Source organism: Melospiza melodia, chromosome 27, assembly GCF_035770615.1.
Source record: "Melospiza melodia melodia isolate bMelMel2 chromosome 27, bMelMel2.pri, whole genome shotgun sequence".
NCBI classification, from domain to species: Eukaryota; Metazoa; Chordata; class Aves; order Passeriformes; family Passerellidae; genus Melospiza; species Melospiza melodia.
In genome coordinates this window covers 10,331,628-10,357,183 of record NC_086220.1, presented here as the reverse complement: position 1 = coordinate 10,357,183, position 25,556 = coordinate 10,331,628, and the positions used below count along the sequence as shown (strand labels likewise).

At 61.4% G+C, this 25,556-nt stretch overlaps 2 protein-coding genes across 2 annotated transcripts; one reads left to right on the top strand and one right to left on the bottom strand.

Annotated features, from left to right (window-relative positions):
- The first annotated feature begins 976 nt into the window (after window positions 1-976).
- TENT5B (terminal nucleotidyltransferase 5B) lies at window positions 977-8,218 on the top strand. The gene is made up of 2 exons (XM_063177215.1): window positions 977-1,153; window positions 4,873-8,218. The coding sequence occupies exons 1-2, from the start codon at window positions 977-979 to the stop codon at window positions 5,890-5,892; spliced, it is 1,197 nt and encodes a 398-aa protein (XP_063033285.1). The 3' UTR covers window positions 5,893-8,218.
- Window positions 8,219-23,406: 15,188 nt separating this feature from the next.
- Window positions 23,407-24,576, bottom strand: TRNP1 (TMF1 regulated nuclear protein 1). The gene is made up of 2 exons (XM_063177214.1): window positions 24,494-24,576; window positions 23,407-23,857 (listed from the first exon to the last, which is right to left on the bottom strand). Exons 1-2 carry the CDS (start codon window positions 24,574-24,576, stop codon window positions 23,407-23,409), a joined length of 534 nt encoding a protein of 177 aa, XP_063033284.1.
- Window positions 24,577-25,556: the final 980 nt, after the last annotated feature.

The window sequence follows — 25,556 nt, the reverse complement described above, 5'->3', positions numbered from 1 at the left end:
GCACCAATGGAGCCTCAGATCACCGGGCATCTGTGGGGCACCGGGGTACAAATAGGGCATCACCGGGGCACCAGCTCACGGGGCATCAGGTCATGAGGCATCAAGTGTATAAATGGAGCACTAGTGGGGTACCAATGGGGCATCATTGAGGTATCAGTGGGGTATCAGTGGGGCACCAAGGGTACCAGGGCATATCAAAGGGCACCAATGGGGCACCAAAGGGAAACAACAGCACATCAGAGGACATTGCTGTGGCACGAGGTGACTCAGAGGGACACCAAGGCCGTGGCTGGGGTCCCACAGGACACCCTAGGGCCACCCGGTGCCTCCCGGGCTGTCTCTGTCCCCCGTATCCCTGGGTCTGTCCCTGTCCCCCGGTGCCACCCGGTGTGCCCCCGGGTCTGACCCTGTCCCCCGGTGCCACCCATGTCCCCCGGTGCTGTCGGTATCACCCGTGTCCCCGGTTCTGTCCCTGTCCCCCGGTTCTGTCCCTGTCCCCCGGTGCCACCCATGTCCCCCGGTGCTGTCGGCGTCACCCGTGTCCCCGGGCTCGCCCCGCCCCTCGCCCCGCCCCCTTCCCCTCATCGCCGCTTCGATTGGCCCCGGTCCAGCCGCGCTCCTCCCCCTGGGCCCGCGCTCGGGCCGGGATTGGCGGGGGCGCGGGCCAATGGGGCGCGGCGCGGGTCCATAAAAGGCGCGGCGGGGCGCGGGCGGGCGCAGCGCTCGGCGGAGCCGGTGGCGGGCGGGGGGCGGCCGGGGCCGGTTCTGTGCGAGTCCCTGCGGGCACCGACCGCGCTCCCGCCGCGCCCCGCGCAGCCGCCCCTCGCCGGCGCCACTGGGGGGGTTGTTTTTTGTTTTGTTTTTTTTGCTTTCCTCCCCCCACTTTTAAATTTTCCTCCCGCTCCCCCCCGCACCGGCACTTCCGGCGGGTTTCCGGGCGGTTTCCGGGCGAGCGGCTCCGGCGGCGGCGGGGGCGATGCTGGAGGCGGCGGCGGGGCCCGCTCCGGGCGGCGCGGAGCAGCGCGGGAGCCGCTTCAGCGTCCTGACGTGGGAGCAGGTGCAGCGGCTGGACCAGATCCTGGGCGAGGCCGTGCCCATCCACGGCCGCGGCAACTTCCCCACGCTGTCCGTGCGGCCGCGCACCATCGTGCAGGTGAGGGATCCGCGGGGCTGAGGGGCTGCGGGCCGGGGCCGGGCCCCGCTGGACTCTGCCCCGCTCCGGCGGGGGGCAGGCAGAAAATAAAAGTGCTGAGGCGGCGATAACCGGCCCGGCGGGCCCCGAGCCAGCCCGGCCGGGCATCGCGGCCTCCTCCCACGGCCCGTGCGGGGCGAGCGGAGCCGCTGCACGGCCCGGGCTGGAAGGGACCTGAAATTAACACCGGGGAACGGCCTCGGCTGGGGGACTGCAGGGAGCCCGGCGCGGCTCTGCACGGGACACCCAGAAATCCCAAAGCGGTGTCCCAATGCCGAGTGCCCCAAAGCAGTGTCTCACTGCTGCCCGACTCCTGCCAGGCCTGGAATTCGGGAAAAGCGCCTCGGCCATGGGCAGGGACACCTTCCACCAGGGCAGCTTGCTCCGAGTCCTGTCAGCCGGGCCCGGCTGCTCCAGGGGGAGTTAGAAGTTTTGGGGGGCTGGCCCCCATCACCCCGGGGTCCCGGTGGGGCTGGCCCCTGCAGCGCCCACAGCAGGAGTGCCGAAAGCTGCCAGGACCCTCCTGAGTAGCTCACCCATCCCTGCAGCTGCTGCAGCTTCTGCCATGGATCCTGCTTGCCTTCCTCCCCTCTTACCTTGTTCCTATTCTTCTTTAGTTAATTTATTGCCCTTAAAAGCAGTGAAATGTGTGTGGCCAGGGCAAAAGTGGCTTTTTTTGGAGCTGCTTCCACGAAATGGCTTCGTGCTGGTGGACATGTTGGGCTCGTGCTGGAAGAGTAACATTAATTCAAAGGCCGGATCAAATGTCTGTGTCCTTTGATTTCTGGGCACCCCTGGCTGAATTCTCCAGAGCCTGCCTGAGACTTCTGCTTGTTCACGAGCTCCTCTTAGTTTAACCATCAAGTAATAACTGTGTTTAATATTAAACTAACAATGTGGCTCGAATGAGCTGATGCATATTCATATTTGGGAGGCGACTTCATTCCTCAGTAATGACTCATCAAATGTAAAATCGGGCATGTTGGCTTCTAATTAAAAAGCCTATTCACGGCGCTAAGACCCAACTGGCTTTCACAATAACCGGGATTTTGGAGCCTCAGCTGCTTGAGAAAGAGTCAGAGTTGAGCCTGGGAGACGGAAGGTGACATTTGAAAGGCTGGTGTGGGATTCCTCGAGTTGCTGCCGGGGCAGCAGCAGCAGCAGCAGCGCTGGGCTTGGCTGCCCGGGGTGGAACGGCAGAGGGTGAGAGCTGCAGGCAGGAGCAGGCTGCCCTGGCTGGGCAGCACCGAGCCCTGCAGCAGCTCGTGGGGCTGCCCAGAGGATGCTGCCAGCAGCAGCCTCCAGCACGGGATAGCTGAGGGCTGTAATTGTGCCCGGCCGTGCTGGCAGAGCCTGTGTTTAGGGCTGACTAAGCTGAACAAGTAACCCAAAAGGCAGTTATTTATCCTGTTGTTGTTGTCCGGGGAGCTGCGAGGCGCAGGTCAGGACGCAGCAGGATTTGCTCCTGCCTGGCTGTCACAGTCAATTATCCCAACCACACGGAAGGTGAGCTGCTGTTGTGGGAAGCAGGTCAGCAGCTGCCTAACCCTGCAAATATCCAGCCCTCTGGGGGAACGTGCAGCCCTGAACCCACTGCCTGCAGCCAGGGGGGATGAGCTCCAGGTGAGGGCTGGGGGCTGGAGGCTCCCAGGGAATGGCAGAGTGCTCTGCTCCCTGCTGCTCAGCAGGCTGGAGATTTCTGGGATGCTTTGGGATGACACTGACTGGAGCAATTGGGTCTTTTCCCTGTTTTGTGAATATATCTCACACAGACAGCCTGGGGAACTTGAGTAAGCTTGGAGCCTGTGGGTCTGGAACACCGCAGGTCCTGAGCCGTGCCCATAAAGGGGTTAAGCAAATGTTCTTTGGGGTCAGGAAATTAATCTGGAACGAGATCTTCTCCGAGCACAGGGCCCAGCTCTGCCTCTAAGACTTTGTGACCTATATCTTGTGTCTCTGAGCCTGGGAGCAGCCTCCGAGTGCACGAGCAGTGCTGGAGCTGTGCCCCGGGTGAGTGACTCCAGCTGGCAGCAGGGCAGGCCAGCAGCTCCCCTGGGTGATGTCTGCTCCCTTTGGGGCAGCAGGATCCATCCTTTCAGACCGCCTGCCCTGGAAAGCTGCTTCATTCCCTGGCTGGGCAGGTGTGGCCTGGCTGCCAGGGGAGCAGCCCCTGGTTCACTGTGCCTGGCATGTGACTGTCACCACGGGCTTGGCTGCCCTTCCAGCCCAGCAGGGATGGCCGTGTCAGGAGAGAGGGGAAGCGCCGCGAGGGAGCTGCCTCCCGAGCCCTGACAGCCTCCCAGGTGTGCAGATACAGGGCATTTGTTCTGGGGTGACTTTGGGAAGGCAGCAGAACTTGCTGGGGGCCCTTGGCGCGGTCACAGAGGGTCTGGGATGTGATGAGGGTTCCCTGCTGCAGTCCCTGACCTTTTGTGTGTTCTTCTTTCCAACAAAACCCATGGAGGGGCAGCTTTACTGCTGCTGGGACCAGATCTGCAATGCTTCTGGTCTCCCCCAGAACTGCTCGGGCCCAGGGCAGCCAAGAGGGTTTGGCCCTTGTGATGCAGCCTGGAATTGAGATTCACATTTTGGGCAGCCAAAATGTGGAGTTTGTAGGGCCTCTCAAACTAGGGCAGGCTCCCAGGGCCGAAGGGCCCAGTCAGACTGGCTCTTGATGATCCAATTTGTCCATTTGTGTCCCAAGCTTCGGCTCTTTCAAGCCGTGGCCTTGCCCTAGGCCGGCTGCTTGGGACTCCCAGGGAAATGGGAGATGGCTGGAGGGGAACACGAAAGCAGGATGAGATGTGGGGAGAGCTTCTGCTGGAAGGTGCAAACCTAATCTTCCTGGGATCTTTGAGATGAGTTAAACTCAAATTATAAGCTGGTGTCCAGATAGTTTATTTTATGGTCTTGGGGGTTATTTTAGCCTCCTGCCTGTTAAGTAATCAGGCAGGTGATTCAGCTTCCCAGTAAATGAACAAAGCTTTGGAGGGGCTGCTGGGTGTGCCAGGACTGAGCAGGCAGCATTAAAATCACCGGAGTAACACCCGTAAGATGAAAGCTGCCTCTTGTGCTTGATAGCACGCCAAGCTCAGCACGAAGCTCTGACACACTGGAAATTGTTAGGATACACTTACTAGTTGGGACATGAACTTGCATACGCCTGGCTGGGGCTTTTGAGCTGCTCTGGCATCTTGATTTGCCTTTAATGAATCCTGACAGGCCGAAGGGATGGCTAAAAGGAGTGAGCCACCCTGATTAAATCCACAGGGACTGCTGCAGACTGTGCTGCCACCTCCTCTTTGGGGTCACTTTGGGGTCGGCTGCTCTTGGCTTGGTCACTGCAGCGGGGAGGGGACGTAGAGGGCAGAGACCACCCCAAAAAATGGGGTCAGGAAGGCCCTCCAGGCCAGAGTGGGGAAGGCAGGGAGAGCAGACCCTGCCCTGGAAGCAGAGCAGCTGATCATGTGCAGTGGGATCTCTAATGCCAGGGAATAAGTGAAGGAGAGCCACCCCAGCTGCTGGCAGGACTTGGGATGCTTTCCAAAGTGACCTGTTTCCGATGGATTAGCTTTTTATTTCACTGTGCTGCACTGGAGTGACTGTGTGAGCGCGGGGAGTGCTCCTGCTGCCCCCAGGCTGCTCCCTCCCGCCTCTCACGGGCTCTGTCTCTGTCCCAGGTTGTCCGTAGCCGCCTGGAGAAGAAGGGAATCCCGGTGCACAACGTCAGGCTGAACGGCTCGGCCGCCAGCCACGTCCTGCACCAGGACAGCGGCCTGGGCTACAAGGACCTGGACCTCATCTTCGGCGTGGATCTGAAGAACGAGGACGTTTTCCAGCTGGTGAAGGATGTGGTCATGGACTGCCTGCTGGACTTCCTCCCCGAAGGAGTCAACAAGGACAAGATCACGCCCGTGACCCTGAAGGAGGCCTACGTGCAGAAGCTGGTGAAGGTGTGCAACGAGACCGACCGCTGGAGCCTCATCTCGCTCTCCAACAACAGCGGCAAGAACGTGGAGCTCAAGTTCGTGGACTCGCTGCGCCGCCAGTTCGAGTTCAGCGTGGACTCCTTCCAGATCATCCTGGACTCGCTGCTGCTCTTCGGGGAGTGCTCGGAGAACCCCATGGCCGAGAACTTCCACCCCACGGTGACCGGGGAGAGCATGTACGGGGACTTCGAGGAGGCCATGGAGCACCTGCGGCACCGCGTCATCGCCACGCGCAACCCCGAGGAGATCCGCGGCGGGGGGCTCCTCAAGTACTGCAACCTCCTCGTCAGGGGCTTCAAGCCCAAGCCCGAGGTGGACATGAAGGCCCTGCAGAGGTACATGTGCTCCAGGTTCTTCATAGACTTCTCTGACATCGGCGAGCAGCTGCGGAAGCTGGAGTGCTACCTGCAGAGCCACTTCGTGGGCATGGAGAGCAACAGATATGACTATTTGATGACCCTGCACAGGGTGGTCAACGAGAGCACGGTCTGCCTCATGGGACACGAGAGGAGGCAGACCCTGAACCTCATTGCCATGCTGGCCGTGAGGGTCCTGGCTGAGCAGAACATCATCCCCACGGTCACAAACGTTACCTGCTTCTACCAGCCAGCCCCTTATGTCAGCGAAATAAACTTCAACTACTACGTGACCCACGTGCAGCCCTTTCTGCCTTGCAATCAGTCCTACCCCACGTGGCTTCCCTGTAACTGAGCCAGGACAAACCCCAGGGTCTGTCCTCCAAGGTATTTCCGTGCCTTGGGGGGTTGGGAGGGTGGGGAGGGGGGAGCAAAATGGAACCTGCCGACCTTCCCAGAACTGCAACAAAAGGAAACTTCCTGGACTCTTGCTTGAGTGTCTCGTTCCTGGGATTGTTGGGACGAGCCTTGTCTGCTGTACACTGTGATGGGAAGTGCAGTGTTATGGGAATGACTCCTTATGGAATTGTGGAGGCAACGGGGTGGGTGGGGTGTGTGAGGGGAGACTGTAGAATTACGCTAAGGTAGAGCTGCACTGCCCTGAAATGGATCTGAATTGTGGTTTGTTTTTTTTTTTTAGTGCAGGAGGTGTTCTGGGTTTGCAAACTTGTGGTTTCTGCCGAGAGAAGCCAGGGTGGCTAATTCCTTTGAAGGACCAAAGAATCCTGTTTAAGTGCCTGTAACAATATAAACACAACTGTACTGTAAACTTTATTATTTTCTGCGGGGGCTGATGGCCCAGAGCTCGAGTGGGGAATGTCTGAGGAGGAAAATGTTTCTGTCGTGGGTGGGAGGGTCGCAAGATCATTTCTTATCCTGGCTGAGGCCAGAGCAGGTTCTGTGTGGCTGAGGGGTTTGGGCATGACTTGCTGCCTGTGAAGGACCAGCTGGAGCCAAGAGCTGCCAAAGTGGGGCTGCCTAACCCGGGGGGTTGGAAATGCCTGAAACTGGGAGCACTGGGAAGGGGGGAGTGCATGGTGGAAAATGCTGTGCAGGGCTTGCTGGAAAAAAGGCAGCAGGGACCTACACTTGGATTTCTTCAAGCTCCCAAGTCTGCAGTGCCAAAATGTAGTGAGGCAGATGATCTGTCCAGGAGCCTGCCCCAGGCTGCCAAACCTAATCCTGTTTTTTCTAGGGGAATTTGAAATGCTGCTCTTCCAATTTTTTTTTTTTTTTTTTTTTTTTTTTTTTTTTTTTTTTTTTTTTGACATGCAGTGTGATTTTAATGCACAAAGCCACAGGCCAGCTGGGCCATGGGGAAGGTGAGGCTTGTCCTTTGAAGCACAAAGCATCCAGGTCACTGGTCAGTCATTTCCAGCTGTTGCTGTGTCCTCCAGGGAGGTGGACAGACCTCTTCATGCTGGAGATCATCCCTTGGGCAGGTCCCATCTCCAAAGCAGCCCATTCCCAGCTCTGTGATTCCCTGATAGCATTTGAAATTCATTCTCTAGCTAGAAATGGAGCCTGGGGGCAGAAGGAGGGGCGAGGTTAGTTGGCCTTAGGGAAGCAATGTCTTCTGAGCAGACCCTCTGGTGTTGGGAGGGTCTGGCTCTCTCGGTGCGGTGTGGCTCTGAAGCTGTTGAGTGTCAGAGGTTTTTCGGGAGGTGCCCGGGCTGCCGAGCCCCAGAGTCTCAGGTTTCAGGGGCAGGCAGCAGGCATTCCCCAGGGATGCTGCTCGGGGACACCACCGCGGCTTCCTGCTGCTGACCTATCCAGTACCTTTACTAACTCGTGTTTTTTGGGGTTTATTTTTGTTTTTGTGACAAAACTGTAATAGCCGGGCAGATTGAAATAAAGACTAGATCCTTGGAATGTGTTTAGCCAGATTGGTACCTTTTTTGGGGTTTGTGGATGGGGAGTCAGGGGGTGGGGGTGGCATCCCTGGAGCCCAGCTCTGCTCCCTGCCCCTGGCTGGGCAGTGGCACTGACCCTGTGCTTGGCAGGTTTTGGTGCCTCCTGAGCCCAGCCCAGCCTTCATGGCAGCCCCCAGCTCCCCAGAGCCCCGTCCCGTGCTGGGAGCTTGGCGTGTCCCATGCAGGGTCACGCTGCTTTGGGGCTGCCTGTGGGAGCCTGACTGTGCCACTGCTGTGGCTTTGAGGAGGGTGAGATTTTTTCCTTGTGTTTGAAATGGAACATAGATGCCATGTAGCATGTTTTTTACAGGCTGCTCCTGCCCACAGACACACTAAACTGAGATTCCCTCCTTCCCTTTGAGGTGTCCAAACAGATCCCCTACAGCCAACAGCTCGACAGGGCGACCTACCATTGAGATTGCACTTTGGATTTATGGAGTGTGTGTGGTGGGACTCTTGTGAGTGGCTTGAACATGAATTTTTCTAGACCTTGCAGTGATACTGTGCTGCCTCTTGTGAGGGGGCAATTGGAAGATTCCAGTAGCTTGAATGGCACTTGATTTCTTTTTTTTTTTTCGTTGTTTTGTTTGTTTTAAATGTCTTTTTTTTTTTTTTTTCCTACACCTGTATCACTTGTCATGCGATGGGCTTGACATAGACTCACTAGATTCTTTAGAATCTGTTACGAATAAATACAGTGTATTCAAATTTGTTGGATTATTTTTATTTGCTTGTCCATCCGGGTGGTGTGATGAGGAGATGTCCCAACCCTGTTCCCACCAAAAGCCAGGCTCAGAACCAGCTGGGCACCTGGAAGGGGGCAGGCTGAGCTTCTGGAATGGATCTGCCCCAGTCCAGAGCAGCTCTGAGCCCTGGGGAGTGCCGTGGCTGTGTCAGCTGGGGGAGGTTTCTGTTTTAAACTCTGTTCTTTGGAGTTGTGCATTTTGCCTTTCCCTGCTGCTGCAGAGGGAGGGTGGCACCAGAACCCTCCCTGCTGGCTTTCCATGGCTCCATCCCTGCTGCTGAGAGCAGCAAGAGGTGCCTGGAGCCCTTGGGCTTGGTTCTGACCTGCCTGCAGGGTGGTTCCTCCTGGGGCAGGAGAGGCTGAGGCTGGGGAAGGTTTCAGTCCCAGCAAAAGCTGTGTGCTGGGGAGGGCTGTGTCCCAGGAAAAGCTGCGGGTGACAGGGCTGGCAGCTGGGTGCAGCTCCTCCAGCCCTGGCTGCCCTCCAGCCCAAGATGAGGTTTCACTTCCCCCTGTCAAGCTCCAGGCAGTTCTGGTGCCACTGCAACAATGGAGCTGACGATGTGCCAGTCCCTCTTTGGGACAGACTTGCTGGCTCTGCAGCTCCAAATCTTCACAGTCCTGGGCCAAAGCTTCCCTCTGACAGCAGGGCTGGGGTGTTCTGGCTGGGCTGGCACTGCCACAGTCCCTGTCCTTGCTTGGGCAGGCTCTGCCTTTTTCAGGGCTCATTTCTCTCCATACCTGCTGGGTTTGGAGATGTTTCCCTCTTTCTGGCCCAAGCCCAGCATGATCTCCTGCCCTTTCCAAGTGTCTCGCCTATGGAAGCAGCTCTAAGGTATCTTAGTCCCTCAGCTGTCTCCTGTGTGGGTGCTGCTCCTGCTGTGGGTGTGTGGTGAATGAGCTGCCTCTGGATTTGTGACCCTGAGCAGAGCAGCAAAAGCCCTGACAGAGTTGGCTGGGCATTGTTGGGTGGATCAGAGCATACAAAGGGATGTTGGTGGAAAGTACTCGTTGTGATCAGAAAGGAGCTATCAATGTTTACAGCCCAGATTCCCATCCCTCTTTTGTTAATTGTCAAATAAAAAAAAACCCCTATATATTTTCTCACAGCCTGTGGTCTGTCATTATTTTCCTCTTTGAGCAGAGGGGTGATGGATCAGTCAGGACGTGCCCGAGGCTGTGCTGGGTGCAGTCCAGGCCCAGGTGCTGCTGCAGTGCTCCCCTCAGCCTGGCTCTGAGGTCAGGGCTGGCCGTTCCCTCAGGGCCATGAATGCAGTCCCGAGGTTCAGCCCGTGCCCTGGGCAGTGCCCAGCTCTGTGCCCAGGGCTGGTGGCACAGTGCTGCAGGTGCCCACAGCCCCTCTGCCGCAGGAGCATCCAAACCACCCAGCCCTGCAGAGCTGCGGCGCTCCTGGGGCCGCCTGCGGCTGCTGCAGCTGCAGCTTTTTCTCCTGGAAGGACACCTGGCCGTGCTCCAAGCTCACTGAAACGGCAGGAATTTGTCCTGACTCCAGCATGCAAGAAGCATCTTGCTGCAGCCCCGCTGCCTCCAGCCTGGCCCCGTGCCCGGGCGGCACCAGCTCCGTGCGGGCGGCTCGCTAGACCCAGCTCGGCGCTTCCATCCCATTTTATCTCCGCGGAGCTTTTCCCTTGCAGCGTGCCAGCGCTTCTCCCTGGCTGCCCTCCTCCTCCTCCTCCCCGTCCCGGCTGTGGAGGCTGCTCCTGGGCTGCAGCGGAGGAGAGAACAGCCTGTCTGTGTGCCTCCCCTGCCATTTATAGCCGCGCTCGGGGCTCGGCGCCCGCTGCCAAGCACGGGACAAACGCTCCATTGATGTGTCCCTTCCCCGAGGGCTGCCGGGCCGGGCTGGGCTGCCCGGGGCTGGCACAGCCCCCTGTCTGCCCAGGATGGCACAGCCCCAATGCCTGCCCCAGGATGGCACAGCCCCAATGCCTGCCCCAAGGATGGCACAGCCCCCTGCCTGTCCCAGAGATGGCACAGCCCCAATGCCTGCCCCAAGGATGGCACAGCCCCCTGCCTGTCCCAGAGATGGCACAGCCCCAATGCCTGCCCCAAGGATGGCACAGCCCCAATGCCTGCCCCAAGGATGGCACAGCTCCCTGCCTGTCTGCCCAGGATGGCACAGCCCCAATGCCTGTCCTAGGGATGGCACAGCCCCAATGCCTGCCCCAAGGATGGCACAGCCCCCTGCCTGTCTGCCCAGGATGGCACAGCCCCAATGCCTGCCCCAGGATGGCACAGCTCCCTGCCTGTCCCAGAGATGGCACAGGGCAGGCTGAGGGTGAGGATTCTGCTCTGTCCCTCACTCTGATCCCATCTCTCAGCCCTGCTGCAGGACCAGCTCAGCCCTTTCTGCTCCACGGAGGGTTTGAGCTCCTGCTGGAGCTGTGGAATACCCTGGCTTGGAATGGAGCCCCACAGAGCATCAAGGACAACCCCAATGCTTCTGAGGGTTTCCAAACCCTTCCTGACCTCTGGCAGACTCGGTGCTGTGACCACTTCCCTGGGGAGCCTGTTCCAGTGCCCAGCACCCCTGGGTGTAGAACCTGTTGTGTGCACAGGCACCGGAACCTTTAAAAAGGTTTTTTTTCTCCCTCTGTACATGGAGTGTTTGCTCTGTTCAGCTCTAAACACAGGCCAGCAGCTCCGTGATTTCCCTGACAGCCACCTTCTCTCGCCTCTTGGATCCAGCCTGGCGTGAGCAGCCCAGGCCTTCCCACCCCTCCCGAGCCACCCCAAGCGCAGATCAGCTCCTGCAGAGGCTCCTGCCTGCTCCGCAGCATTCCAGCCTGCCCCAAGCTCCCGGATCCTGCTCTTCCCTGCTCCTGCTCTCCGGGAATGACCCACACGTGCCCGAGCTGCTGCCGGGCTGCTGCTCCTCACCGGGGCGGATCCCCGCGCCCGGACACGCATTCCAGCCTGTGGAAACACCACGGCTCTGACAAATTTGATTGAAATCCTCCGCTGGCATCCCGAGGTGCTCAGGGGGATGACTGACAGCCAGGGCAGAGGCGTTTCCTGAGGAGAGGAGGAAAAGAAATCAATTGCCTTGTCACCGCAGCCTGGAGGTGTTGCACAAGGGAGAGGCCAAGGACGGGGTGCCCTTGCTCCCCTGCACCCCAAACCCTGCCCGTCCCATCAGGGGGATGCCAGGGGGATGCCAGGAGGATGCCAGGGGGATCAGGAGGGTGCCAGGGGGAGATAGTGACATTCCCGGGATGGATTTAGGATGGGGAAACAGCGACATTCCTGGGATGGATGGATGGATGGATGGATGGATGGATGGATGGATGGATGGATGGATGGATGGATGGATGGATGGATGGATGGAGAAACAAACAGTGACATTATGGGGAGGGATGAGGGCTGGAGGGCGGGACGGCGGCTCCGGAGCGGGCCGAGGCTGGAGCGGCGCCCGCGGAGGCGCAGGGCGGTGTGAGATGTGTTATCTCTCCCCGTGCAGGTGAGAACTCGCATTTTCTGCCAGCACAGAGCTCGCTTTTTCACTGCCAGCACTGAGCTCACGTTTTCACTGCCAGCAGCTCGCTGCTCTCCCATTGCCGGGCCGTTCTCATCTCCCTTCGCACAGGATGGGGACAGAACACAGCCCCGGCTGCCTGGGGTGGTTGATCCTTGCCCCCTCCACCACCACGGCGTGTTTACCCTCCTTATCTGGCCGCTATCGAAGCCCGGGCCCGGCCGGAGCAGTGTCACCGTGCCTTCAAAGGGGAAGGCAGCGCTGCGGGGCTGTTTGCGTGCCCTATATTTGTGCCTTGTAATCCAGGGAGGGGCTGGAGGGACGGACACCCCTGCAGCCCTCCTCCCTTCCCCCCGTGCCGGCGTGGCTGGAACAGCTGATTACTGTGAGCATCCCTCTAGTAATATGCAATTAGAGGAGGCTTGGGCTGAAATCCCGGCTAAATCCGCGTGTCCGTGCCGTGACTCACCCAGGAGTGCTCCCCTGGCGATCCTGGGTGCATTCCTCAGGGACTGGACACGATGGTTGGCGTGCCACTCACAGTCACCCTTCCTGATGGCACCGGCGGAACGGGTCCAGCCGGTTCCTGCCCTGCTCCTCCTTCCTCCCGCAGCCCCGGCCGGCTCCAGGGCCAGGCCGAGCCCCCGGGCTGGGATCCCCTTCCAGAGGGGTTTGCAGCCAGAACCTGGCAGGATCCCCCTTCCAGAGGGGTTTGCAGCCAGGCCTGGGCTGGGATCCCCTTGCAGAGGGGTTTGATGCCAGGGCCCAGCTGGGATCCTCTTGCAGAGGGGTTTGATGCCAGGGCCCGGCTGGGATCCCCTTGCAGAGGGGTTTGCAGCCAGGGCCCACTGGCCCCAGTCCCTCACCAGTCCCTCCAGAGGTGCTGCTCTGCCCGGGGGTGTTCAGCTGAGATCAGACTAAAACCCTGAACCGCGGACGGGGGAAGGCAGGGCAGAGCCAGCCCTCACCCGGGGTGACAGGGAGGGCTGGGGAGCGTGTGTCACCTTCTGCCAGCGGGAGATGCTGCCAGCCCCAGCAGCTGCGGGGCTTGGGAACGTGCCCTTCCAGGGAACAGGGAGCTTGGAGCCAGCCTGCTCCTCTGGGCAGGGCGCCGCTGCTGCTGCTGCTGCTCCGTGACGTGAGGAGGGCACGGTGTGAGTAAGAGCATCCTCGGCAGGGCCCGCGTCAGAGCTGAGCTCAGCCGGGAGGGGCCGGGCCCTCCGCCCCCAGAACGCCCAGGGAGCTGCAGATGGTGGCACTGCTAATGGCACTAATTGCCGGTGGTTACTGAGCCCATGATCTGCATTATCCAGGCGGGCTGAGTTACCCCATAGGCCCGAGGCCATCCCGGGTGTGCAGAGAGGGACCAGGGGGTGGCACAGGCAGGGCTGGGGGTGCAGGGACAGCAGCCCCGGGCAGGAGGGCCTGGGGCTCCTGGTGGGTGAAAGCTCAGCAGGGCCTCACCATCCTCACGCGGAGGAATTTATTCTAAAATCCCACATAAACCTACTCCGTTGAAAGCCATTCCCCTTTCTGCCACTTGTCTTCTTTGGCTGCAAAGCTCTCAGCAGCTGTTCTTGAGTGGAAATACAGCTTCATCTTGTTTGAAATTCTGGTGGAAAGTGGGGGTTTGGGTTAAAATCCTGGGCTGGAAGCAGAGCAGGTGATGGGAGCTCGGAGGGCTGAGATTGTGGGAGCTCACAGCGCAGCTGAGCTTTACATCTAGGATGCTTCCAGGCTGGTGAGTAGATCTGTAGCTCAGACTCTGAGTCCCGGTCACAGGAAGGATTTAACAGCTCTCAGGAAGAGGGGAGTGGGGAGAGCACATCTCTGTGGTCCCCTTGGGAGGGTGAGCAGAGCTCTTTGGGGCTCACCAGGCACGGAGTGTCCCAGCAGCAGAAAAACGCCAGGACCTGGTCCAAAACCCTCCCTGGGAGCTTTTCCATCTGCTGCCCCGGGCTGTAGATCAAACCCGGGCTGACCTGCGGGGCTGACACGGCGAGAGTGGCCTTTGGGGTTTGTTTGATGTCCCTGGGACTGGCAAAGGACGTTCCCTGTGCTCCCTTTGTTCCGGCCCGGGCAGTGTAGCACGGAGCCCCAGCAGGGGCTGCGCTGCCCCGGCCTCTCCTCCTCCTCCTCCTCTGGCAGCCGCTGCATTTCGGTGCTCGCAGGGATTCCCAGGGAGTCTCGGCAGTGGGCAGGTGGTCAGGGGGGAGCTGTTCTCTGGGCTTTCCACAGAGGCTGAGGGTGCAATGCCACATCCACCCGGGGACGGGGAGCAGAGGGAGAGCAGGATGGAGGAGGATCCCGCAAGGCTCCCTCAAGGCTCCGTGCGTCCCACACCGGGCAGGGACAGGGAGCTGGGGAAAGCAGCTTCTCCAGGAAGGATGGAGGAGGATCCCACACGGCTCCGTGTGTCCCACACCGGGCAGGGATGCCAGGGAGGAGCTGGGAGCTCCAGGATGAGTTTGCCCCCGCAGAAGGGGGAATGGCTGCGGGACGAGGCTGCTGCTGTGTGGGATTTGGCCACGGCCTCCCCTCCAGGCAGCCGCTTCCCCCCTCGCACGGGGTTATCGGAGCTCTCGGCTGGCAGCGATAGCGCAAGGACACACGGCCGGCTCCTGGGGACACGGGGACCTCGGGGACAGCCTGCGGGCTTTGCCTATCGCGGGGAAAGAGCCGAAAACAGGGAGGGAAAACAAACCCAGGCTCCGTGTGGGAGCCCCGCTGGCATCAGCAGAACTTTCCATGGAAATCTGTGGCACTCGGGGACAAAGCCTCACCTCGGGGGCGCGCCTTGTCCCCGCATCCTCTGCTGCTCCCTGTCACCCAGGGGACCGAAGTGCATTGATGGCTGGGATGATAGTGCTCCCCGCGGGAATTGTGGGTTTTTATGGGGTGGAGAAGGGGCCGTGTCCCAGGGCCGGGTGCGGTGCCCACCGGGGCAGCCGCGGTCCCGGAGCCGCCCCTGCCGCCCCCCGGTGCCTCCGGTGCGGGTTTGTCCCGGCAGCCCCGGGCAGGAATGTTTCCCGCTGCCGAGCGAAAGTGGAGGCAGGAATTGCTGGAATAGCGACCGGCTGAGTAACAGCGCTAACTTTATTCTCCAAACAAAGGGCAGTGTCCCTGCCGTCCGTGCGGGGGCCGGCGCGGGGCCCCTGCCCCGAATTCCTGTCCCGGAGCCCCCCCCGGGCCCGGCCCCTCTGCTGCTCCCGCCGGCCCAGAGCGCATTTCCAGGGGCGAGGAGAGGCTGGAACACAGCTCGGGAAGGCGAGGATTCCCCTCCGAGGCTTCCAAGCAGGGCTTCTCCCTCCGCAGCGCATCCCCAGCCTGTCTCCCAGGATCTGGGGGGCTGCGAGTTTGGTGTGGGCCCCAGAGAGCCCCACGGCCGGGGCTGGGGGCTGCCCTCCCGTCTGGTTTCTCAATGGGGATTTCTCATTTCTCCGATTTCTCCGATGGGGAGAAGTCCTCATTTCTCCGATGGGGACCCCGGGGAAGGGATGCCGGTCAGAGCCCGGGACTGGCCGTCCCTGCCATCCCCGGGGATTGCTCGGAGCAGGACCCGGCCCTGCCGCAGCCTTGGTGCCAGCGCCGGCCTTGGCTGCGGGGCTCGGGGCACGGCAGCGCTTTCCAAAACAAATATTTGTGCAGCGCAACAACACGTGGGAAAGAGCAGGAGGATTTGCTTTCCCCGGCTCCAGGGGAGGTTCCCAGGAGCGGGACTGGCCGCGGGGGTTCAGCTGCGCCCTGCTCCGTCACTGAGCTGAGCCGCTCGGGGTTGGAGCCGCTTTGTGCCCCGTGGGTTTGCACGAAATGGGCCTGAATTTGCCACCCAGAAGGGAAATCTCCCTTGGATGGGTTTGAATTTGCAACACAGAAGGGAAATGTCTCTTGGATGGACTCAGAAAATCCCTCTGGACATAGGGAGGGGGTGTTGGGGCTGAGCTGGGTCTGCCCCGTAGCTGGCTCTGCCCTGCCCTTTGTGCTGAAGAATCTCGAAGACCCCAAATCTCCCCCAAACCCTCCTGTGTGTGCCGCTGGGCCGCGTTGTGCCCCGGCAGCCCGAGGTGTCAGAGGCTCCCGAGCTCCCCAGCTGCTGCTGCTGCCCTGCAAGGACCCGAGCCTGGAGCGCCGAGGCCAGAGCCCGCTGGAACGGAGGCACAGAAAGCCCGGGGCGAGGCCAGGGCCCCTCTCATACACTGAATTTCATATATTCATTGCGAACTGGAGCTGCCCCTCCTGGCGTGCCCCTCCCAGGGACCCCTGGGTGTCGGGGGGCTCCGGGCTGTCCCCAGGCTGGTGCCGTGTCCCCAGCACGTTGTTCCCCCCGTGCCCCGCCGGGCTGAGCCAGGGCTTCCCCAGGGTTCTCCATAACGGGAGCTGCTCCCGGCCCCTGTCCCTCCTGCTCCTCTCCATAAGAGGCGAGGCGGGAGCGCCGGAGGAGCCCGGGCCTGGCTCTGCTCCCTGGATTCCTTTCCTGCCCGTCACCGACCGATTTAGTGCCCGGCGTCAGCGCGGGGGGCGCGGGGCTGGCACGGCCGGGAATGGCACGGCCCGGAATGGCACGGCCCGGGCTGGCACCGCCGGGACCCCCGGGTGGCACTCCCGGTGCGCGGGGGGCGGTGGGCACGGGGCTGCTGTTGTTTTGCTGGGTGTGTTGATGGGCACGGGGCTGTTTTTCCGGGGGTCCTGGCGTCCCCCAGCACACCCAGGGAAGGATGAGCACCACGCTGGGACGTGTGGAAAGCCGGAGCTGTCTCTGGAAGGGAACCCCAAACCCCCAAATCTGTCCGTTCCGAGGATTGTGTTGCTGCAGTTTTTGGGAAATCCTCACCTACAGCCCAGCACACGGAGCCCGGGGATCTCTGGATCCTCCCGAGGGAAGGGCTGCAGCAATAATTGGTGCTTTTGGCAATTAATCTGGTTAAAGCTCTTAATGAACCGTGATCGGGTTACAGGGCTCCTGTCATGTCAGAGGGCTGGGGATTAGCAGGGGCAGGGAAGGAAGCAGCAGGGGAGGGGTGTCCCTGGGATCAGCTCTGGCATCCCTGCTGCAGGCCTGGGAGTTGGGCTTCACACCTCCCTATTCCATTTCACATATTGAACTTTATATATTTACTATAAATGACGGTATCAAGGCTGCAGGGGGATCTGTCCCACGTCCCCAGCAGAGAGGGGACAGTGAGCAAGGCCAAGCCAGCCAGCAGCACCTTGCCCTTTGCTGCACACGTCATGCAGCTATTCTGGGCACCGTTCCTCACTGCGCTGCCCTCCCCGGGCACTGCCAGCCCCAGGTGTGGCTGCTGCCGGCCCGGGGAAGCCCTGGTGCTGAAGGCAAGGGGCAGCTGCGGGTGCCGGGGATCCACTCGGGGAGCAGCAGGAGGAAGGGACACGGTGCTGGGGACACGGTGCTGGATCCCGCCCGGGCTGGGGACGCTGAGAACCTCGAAGGAGCAGCTGTGGTGATCCCGGGGCAGCAGGACTGGGAACAGAGAGGCTGCTCCGTGCTGGGGAGCTGGGGCTGGTCAGGCAGGGATGCTGAACCCCGGAGAATCCTGGCCGGGACAGCCCTGGCTGTGCCCAGCTCCATGCCGGCCTTGCTGGAGGGAGAAAAGCCTGAATAACCCACAAGTGGCAGCATTAATTACCCTGCTTAATTAATTACCCCATTTCCCTTAAAGGATTCCTTTACAAAAGGATGGACAAATCTCCAAACGCCTGCAGAAGGGGTGTGAGGAGGGGCTGAGGCTGACTGAGACATTTTCTGCTGTTCCTCACCCCCAAGCAGAGGGGCTGTGGGGGGACACCGGGGGCAGCTGTGCCGGGGTGGGCACCACTCCCGAGCCTCACCCAGGCCATGGAGGGCACGGGGCAGCCAGGCTGGGGCTGGGGCACCCGCCAGGCTCACACGGACCCCGTGGCACAGCTCTGCATGCTGCTCCAGCCCTGCCCAGCCCTGCAGCCCCCTGAGCCATCCTGCTGCCAGCCCAGGGACACAGCACCACCCAGACTCTGCCCCCCATGCCCAGGGACCCCCAGGATCCACGGGGGGCTGCCCTGGTCAGAACCAGGCAGGATCTGAGCAAGGGGAGCTGCGGGCTGGGCCAGTGTGGGCTCAGGGACTGGGCAGGAATTGGGCACATTAACCTGCAGGGCAAAACAACCCGATTGCTGAGCTTTAACGAGATCAGTGACTTAAGGAGCTTTGGTGGGGAAGAGAGAAGTGGACCAAGAGGAGCTTAACACAGTGAGGAGAGCACGGGGCACCCAGGTGCCATGGGAATGCCTTCCCAGGCCTGGGAGCAGCCCAGAGCCACAGCAAGAGCCCTGGAGCTGGGGCAGGGGGTGATGAGGTGGTGAGGACAGGGTGCCCACCCTCAGGCCCTGGGCAGTGTCCCCAGCCTGGCAGGCCCAGGGGACAGACTGAAAATAAAGGATTTCTGGGCACTGAAAATAAAGGATTTCTGGGCACTGAAAATAAAGAGTTTCTAGGCACTGAAAATAAAGGATTTATGGGCATTTCTCAACACACCTAAGCGGGGATGAAGCACAGGGCTGCTGCTCCCAGGGGTGAGGGAGCAGGAAGATGGAAATACCCCGCACCAGGCTCTGGGGAGCCCAGGCTCAGGGCTGGAAGGGGGAATCGAAGGCCGGGGGGCGATTCCCAAAACCCTCTGGGGCTGTTTGGGGCTGGGATCGCCGCTGAGAGGAGGAAGAGCGGGAGAGGAACCAGTGGCACCGGGACCAGAGGGACCAGCAGGGTCGGGACCAGCGGGATCAGCGGGACCAGGTTGGACCGGGGCCAGTGGGACAACCAGGACCCAGCGGCACCGGGACCAGCAGGACCGGGAGCACCGGGAGCGGCGGCACCGGGAGCGGCGGCACCGGGACCAGCGGCACCGGGACCAGCGGCACCGGGAGCACCGGAACCAGCGGCACCGGAACCAGCGGCACCGGGAGCAGCGGCACCGGGAGCAGCGGCACCGGGAGCACCGGAACCAGCGGCACCGGAACCAGCGGCACCGGGAGCAGCGGCACCGGGAGCACCGGAACCAGCGGCACCGGGAGCAGCGGCACCGGGACCAGCAGGACCGGGAGCACCGGGAGCGGCGGCACCGGGACCAGCGGCACCGGGAGCACCGGGGCTGCTCCGGCGGCTCCCGCAGCGCCCCCTCGTGGCCGCAGCGGGGGCGGCCTCGGCTCCCGACACTGTCCCCTGTCCCCGTCCCTTGTCCCCTGTCCCCTCTCTCCTGTCCCCATCACTCTGGCACTGTCCCTGTCTGACCCTGTCCATCACCCTCGCCCCGTCCCTTTACAGCCCTTCATCACTTTTGCACCGCCCCTGTCCCCTCTGCATCGCCCCCGCTGTCCCTGTCCCCTCTCCATCACCCTTGTGCCCTCTCTGTCCCTCTTCTGTCACCTCCTCACTGTCTGTGTTCCACTCCATCACTCTCACGTGGTCTCTGTCCCCTCTCCATCACCCTTGTACCATCTCTATCCCTCTTGTGTCACCCCTCCAATGTCCCTGTCCAATTTCCATCACCCTCCCACTCTCTGTGTCATCCCCTCCATCCCCCTCCCACCCTCTCCCTCACCCTCCCACGTTCGCTGCCTTGCCCCTCTGTCCCACCAACATCCTGGAATAATTTCAGCCCTGGGCAGTTTCTGTCCCTGCCCCTGGGTGCCTGTGCCCATCTGCTCCCCATGCCAACCCGCTCCGCCAGGCCCAGCCCAGAGGAATTATCAGTGGAAAGGGGGAGAAGCCAGGCTTAGGCATTAACACGCCACGTTAATTTCATTTTTCCCAGAAAGTCTGTAACGGAGTAATCTCATAAAGCCAACAAGTGTGGGTGCTGTTATGTAAGGGTGCTGCAGGAGGGCAGGGGGTTACGTAAATCCCTCTGCTCCCCAGCCTGGGGCTGTCCTGGGGCCATGGAGGGACCTGCTCCTGTCCTTGTGCCTTGTGCTGGAGCTGCTCTGTGTGTGTTTGTTGTTTCCAGTGCCTGGAAAATGGAGATGGATGCACGCCTGCCTTTCCCCATCCCTTGGACTCCTGGGCCTGGCATTCCCTGGGGCACACAGGCATCCTCATTGCAGCCCCTTGCAGGGCTCTCCTTGCCCTCCCACCAACCCTCCTGCGCTCACAGACTGCGTCAGCCTCCCTGTCCTGGAGGAAAATGGGAAAAAATTGTAGGAATTGTAATGGATGTCATGTTCCAGCTGAAGATACTCCAGGAATACAGAGTGGGATGGGACTGTATCCTTGCTGAGACTGAAGGGTGGGGAGCAACCAGCACACACAGGGATTTTTAATGATTTTGGCCTCTCTGCTTTAATGGAGTTGATTTATTATGCATTTAAGGTCTTTCCCTGCATTTCCTCTAAGTCGGTTCCACTCTAATCAGGTCAAAAGCTGATTTGCAAATAATCACCACAGAAAGGGGAAAAAAATCAAGGGATTTGAGGCCAAGCTGTGCATTCCATACTATTAATTGAAAGCCAGGAGAGATAATGTGTCTCTTCTCCTGGCTGAGACCCCTAAGCTGCTCTTAGCAGCAAACTCTGCTCTGGGCTCTGGGAATCACCTTCCAGCTGGGATTACACACAGGAAAATCTCCCTGGCCCTGGGGAGGGAAAGGGCAGGAGCTGGGGAGCACCAGAGGTGTCAGAGCATTCACAGCACAAAACCAGGAGCAGCTCAGAGCCTGGGATTAGAGGGGAAAGGCAGAGCTCTTAGCGTGGGGCTGCAAAGGCGGGATGGGAGCTTGGGTGTTTCCCTGCCACCGCTTTTCTGCAGGTACTGATGTGCAAGCTGTGCCTTGTTTGTCACCCAAGTTTGCCTTGTTTGTCTCCTATGTGAGTTTTTCGGGACAGACATGTTTGTAGGCATATATATATTTATATTTATATATATATATACAGTGATATCCTGCTGCAGGAATTCTGAACATATTCTTCCCCATCTCCCCACGCACTCAGAGGAGGGAAGAGGCTGATAATCAGAGAAATCCACTCTGGTATTAATTACATGCCATTACCAGGGCTTATTTGCTAATCCCCATTCTAATCACCCTCCCGGTTATATTTCAACCAGCACTCGAGGACACTGCACGTCATGAATAAAATATATATCAAAGTTTATTCCAGAGCACGGGCAGCACGGTGCGGGCAGCGCAGCCGGGGTTACACAACAGACCTGCTGTCACACCAGCGGAGGGAGGGCGGCACATTCGGGCGTCAGAGAAACCCCCAGCCCAGCCCAGACCGGGGGTTTTGGGTTTTTAATTCAAATAAATAAATAAATAATTTAATTGATTAATAGCAGGGCGTCAGAGAAACCCCCAGCCCAGCCCAGACCCGGGGTCTGGGTTCTAAATTTAAATGAATAAATAAATAATTTAATTTATTAGTAGCAGAGCATCAGTGAAATCCCCCCACCCCAGCCCAAACCCGAGGTTTGGCTTTTTAATGTAAATAAATAAATAAATATAGCAGGAGGACAGTGAAATCCCCCCCACCCCAAACCCCGGGGTTTCGGTATTTTAAAATTTAAATAAATAAATAGCAGGGGGTCAGTGAAATCCCTCCCCCTCCCACCCCAGCCCAAACCCCGCGTTTTGGTATTTTAAAATTTAAATAAATAAATAAATAAGTAGCAGGGGGTTAGTGAACTCTTCCCCCCCCCGCCACCCCAGCCCAAACCCGGAGTTTTGGTATTTTAAATTTAAATAAATAAATAGCGGAGGGACTTAGTTTTTCCGGGGGATCCATGCAGCTGCTGGGAGCGCCGCTGCGGAGCTCGGAGCGGGCGCTGCTGCCTCGGTAAGGGTCGGTCACCGGAGCGGGAGCGGGGCCAGCCGAGCCTCTGCAGCGCCCGGCGGGGCCGGGCTGATCCATCCGGGCCCAGCGTCCGTCCTGAGGCCGGCTCGGGGCTGCGGGACAGCGACACCAGGGCCCTGCACAGCGTTCAGTCCGGAGGGAGATCCTTCATCCCTGAGAGGGATGCTTCATGCCAGAGAGGGATGCTTCATCTGGGGAGAGGTCCTTCATCCCGGACGGAGATCCTTCATCCCGGAGAGAGATCCTTCATCCCGGAGAGAGATCCTTCATCCGTACAGGGATCCCTTCATCCCGAGCCCATCTCCGCCTCCTCCTCCTCGTGCCTTCCTGCCAGCCCGCAGCGGCCGCCTCAGCCCCCAGGTGACATTGGGTGTCCCCAAGGACGCTGCTGGAAGCACCGGGAGCTTTCGGTGTCCCCGCGTGGTTCGGTCGGTCACGGAGCAGTCCCAAACCCCCCTGGCTGGGGTGAACGGTGCCGGCGGAGCCCGAGCCCCGCTCCCGTCCCGCTCTGTCCCTCCCGGGGCGCTGCCCGGGGCGCTGCCGGTGCGATAGCCCCGAGCCCGCTCTGTCCCTCCCGGGGCGCTGCCGCTCCGGCGGTCCCGAGCCCGCTCCGCTCTCGCCGAGGCTTGCTCGTGTGAGTCACAGTCCCAGCAGCGTCCCCAGGGCTGGGGTCCCCTCCCGGGGGCTCAGGCGGGGAAGGGGCCCTGCCCCAGAACCTGCTGCCTTCAGGGAGACACGGCCCCAGACCGGGCTGGGGGCGCTGGCAGCAGATTCCTCTGTAAACACCCCCAAACCTGGCACGATCCGCCAGGGATCCCAGACTCTGAGGGGTCTCCCATCCCAGGGAGGTTCCCAGATCCTGCTGGGACCCCCAATCTCATTGTGTCCCCCCAGTCTGCCAGTTCACCTGGACCCTGACCCTGCAGGGTCCTTCGAGCACCACGGCCCTCGGGGATGCTCTCCCCACCAAACCCTCAGGGCACCCCAAGGTCCCCAGACCCTGCTGGGTCCCCTGGAGTGCCCCAATACCACAGGGTCCCCTGTGGAACCCCAAATACCCCAAAGCCTCCCCCCATCAGACCCCTTGGGCCACTGCCGGGGTCCCCAGACCCTGCTGGGTCCCCGCACTCCACAGAGTCCCCAGGACCCTGCAGGATCTCCCTGGCACCCTCAAGGATGCTCAAGCCCTCCCAACCCACTGGGTCCCATCCCAGTGGACCCCTCAGACCTCCCCTACCCTGCAGGATCCCTCTGGGACCCCCAAATCCACTGGGTTCCAGCCCATCGGATTCCCCAGACCCTGCTGGGTTGCCCCACACCAGGTGGGTCCCCCAGATCCTGCAGGGTCCCCGAGGCCCCTCAAACTCACCAAGGTGCCCCCGACTCCAGGACTCCCAAACCCATTGGACTCCCCAGGACCCCCCGAAGGACCCCAGACCCTGCTGGACCCCTCCACAGCCCTGGCTCCCCCGGCTCCCCCAGTGAGCCCAACCAGGCGTCCCTCCACTTTCAGTGAGCCCAACCAGGTGTCCCTCCACTTCCGTAGCCCCCAGACCCGCTGGCTCCCCACGGATCAAACCCCCTCAAGCACCCCAGACCCCCCAGCTCCCCAAACCTCCCGCGTCCCCACCATTTACCCTTCCCAAGACCCTCTGAAGGACCGGATCCCCCTCACCACGGGCTCCCCCAATCCTGCAGGGTCCCCCACACCCACCACGGGGTCCTCCACTTCCAGAACCCCCCGTGTCCCCACACCCCAAGCTCCCCCGGGTCCCCCCGACCCCCGCAGCCCCCCGCAGCCCCCCGCAGCCCCCGGCCGCGCTACGCGGAGCCGCGGCTGGCGGCGGGCAGGCGGCGCACGGGGGTCCCGGCGGCGGCCCCGCGGCTCCGTGCGGGGGCCCAGGGCACGCAGCTGCGGAGGGCGCGGGCGGCGGCGAGCAGCGCTCCGGGCCGGGGCCGCGGGCGACGGCGCAGCCCCTTCTGCAGCCGCTGGCTCTGCGCGGCCAGGGCGAGCTGCGCCTGGGCCACGCCGGCGCCCAGGCGGCCCAGGGTCTCGGCGCGGGCGGCCAGGCGCAGCTCGGCGTGCAGCAGCGCGCAGTGCACCTGCCGCACCCGCCCCTCCAGCTCGGCCGCCGCCCGCCGCCGCCCCTCGGCCGCCACCAGCCGCCGCCGCGCCGCCGCCAGCTCCACCGCGCCCGGGCCGCCGCTCTTGCCGTCGCCGCCGCCGCCGGGGCCGCCGCGGGACGGGCGCTGCGCGTCGCCGCCGGAGGGGCTCGGGGGTGCCGGTGCCGCCGCCGCCGCAGCCATGGGAGCGGGAGCGGCGGCGGAGGATGCGGCGGGGATATATAGCCCGGGGGCGGCGCCGGCGGCGCGGCTCGGCCCCGGCGGGGGCGGCTCCGGCACCGGCACGGGGAAAGGGGGTGGGGGACACGCGAGCACCGGGGCTCGGTACGGGCCGGGCGCGGCACCGGGGCGGGAGCGCTATGGGCTCGGTGCCGCACGGGGCTCGGTACGGCAGCGGTACCGGCACTGATGGGCCCCGGGCTCGGTACGGTACAGCCCTGGCCCGGTGTGGCACCGTCAGGGGTCTGGGCTCGGTACCGGTCCCGGACACCGGGCTCGGTACAGCTCGGTACGGCACCGGCCCGGGGGCGTTACTGGGGCTGGAAAAGTGCGCTCCCTCGGAGGGAGATGCGGAGCTGGGGCCGGGTGGGATCGCAGGGCAGTGCGGGGGCACTGGGGCTCCGGGAGGGGCTGGGCCGGGCCGTCCCCGCGCCGGAGCGTCCTTGGCTGCGCGGCTGTCACAGCAAGGTCGCTGCCACTGTGGATTACACGGTGTTAACGAAGCTGGGAGTGGGCTGGAGGGGCAGGGGGCTGCAGCGGGGGGGTGCCCCCCTGCTCCCCCCACCCAGAGCCTGGATTTTGGGGCTCCTCCTGCTGGAATGTCATCCTCGGCAGCAGCATCTGCGTGTGGCTGCGTGGGTCTCGCATCGGAGCAGCAGAGATGACAGAAACCAGGTGTCAAGGTTTCATCCCACCCCCGGACTGGAATAAAAGCCTGAGCCAAAAACAAAACCGAGCCTAAATCTGTTTCAGGCAGAACCACATCCAGGCCTTCCGTGGATGTCGCCCACGGGGCTGGTGACATTTTTCCTTTCCTTACCTTAGGAGGGAAAAAAAAAAACCCATCTCTTGTGCTTTGCATCACATCCCTGCTCCTGCCAGGCTGCCACGCGTCTGCCAGGCACCGGAGCAGCGTCAGCGGCTGCTGCTGCGTCACTGCTCGGCCCCCGCGGCCGGCCCATCCCATCCCATCCATCCCATCCCATCCCATCCCATCCCATCCCGTTCCATCCCATCCATCCCATGCCGTTCCATCCCTCCCATCCATCCCGTCCCATCCCCCGGCTGCCCACGCATCCCCGCCCGGCTCAGAGCGCGGCCCCAGCGCCCCCCGAGCTCCTCACGCTGCTCTCCGGGCTGGGGGGAAGCCGGAGACTGGGCTGAGCCTTCATCTATCCGATAGACATGCTGCTGGAAATGGGCTGTGGAAGCTGAGGGGTGCTGCTCCACCGGGGGGTTAAAGCTCTTTCCATGCTTCCTCTGCCCCCAGCCCAAAAAGAACTATAAGGACAGGCAGGAGTTAAACATAGTCTCTCATTTTATTATCCCTCCTCTCTCGTTTTTTTGCTCTGATCCTGTGGACTGGACCCTCAAGGGTCCCCCCAAGAGAGGAAAGGGCCGGGGGTGTCCTGCCCTGAGCTTCCCCCGTTCCCCAGAATGAAACCCCGGAATGGCAGGGGCTGGAGGGAGCTCAGGAGGCGCCTGCTCCGTCACTGCCTGCTCACAAATAATCTCTTTTTTGGGTCACCCCCCATGTCTGCACTGCTTGATGCCTTCCCAGCTCCAGGCCCTGCTCCAGGGTGAGAGAAGGACACGGAAAGGGGGAGCAGCTGTCCCAGGAGGTGACC

Excerpts from the sequence above, each read along its gene's own strand:
- TENT5B (XM_063177215.1), top strand. The coding sequence starts at position 977 with ATGCTGGAGGCGGCGGCGGGGCCCGCTCCGGGCGGCGCGGAGCAGCGC. Across the intron at positions 1,154-4,872 it reads GGCCGCGCACCATCGTGCAG|GTTGTCCGTAGCCGCCTGGA; the intron begins GTGAGGGATCCG and ends TCTCTGTCCCAG.
- TRNP1 (XM_063177214.1), bottom strand. The coding sequence starts at position 24,576 with ATGCGAGACCCACGCAGCCACACGCAGATGCTGCTGCCGAGGATGACA. Across the intron at positions 23,858-24,493 it reads CCCCAAAATCCAGGCTCTGG|CCCCTCCGGCGGCGACGCGC; the intron begins GTGGGGGGAGCA and ends GGCACCCCCGAG.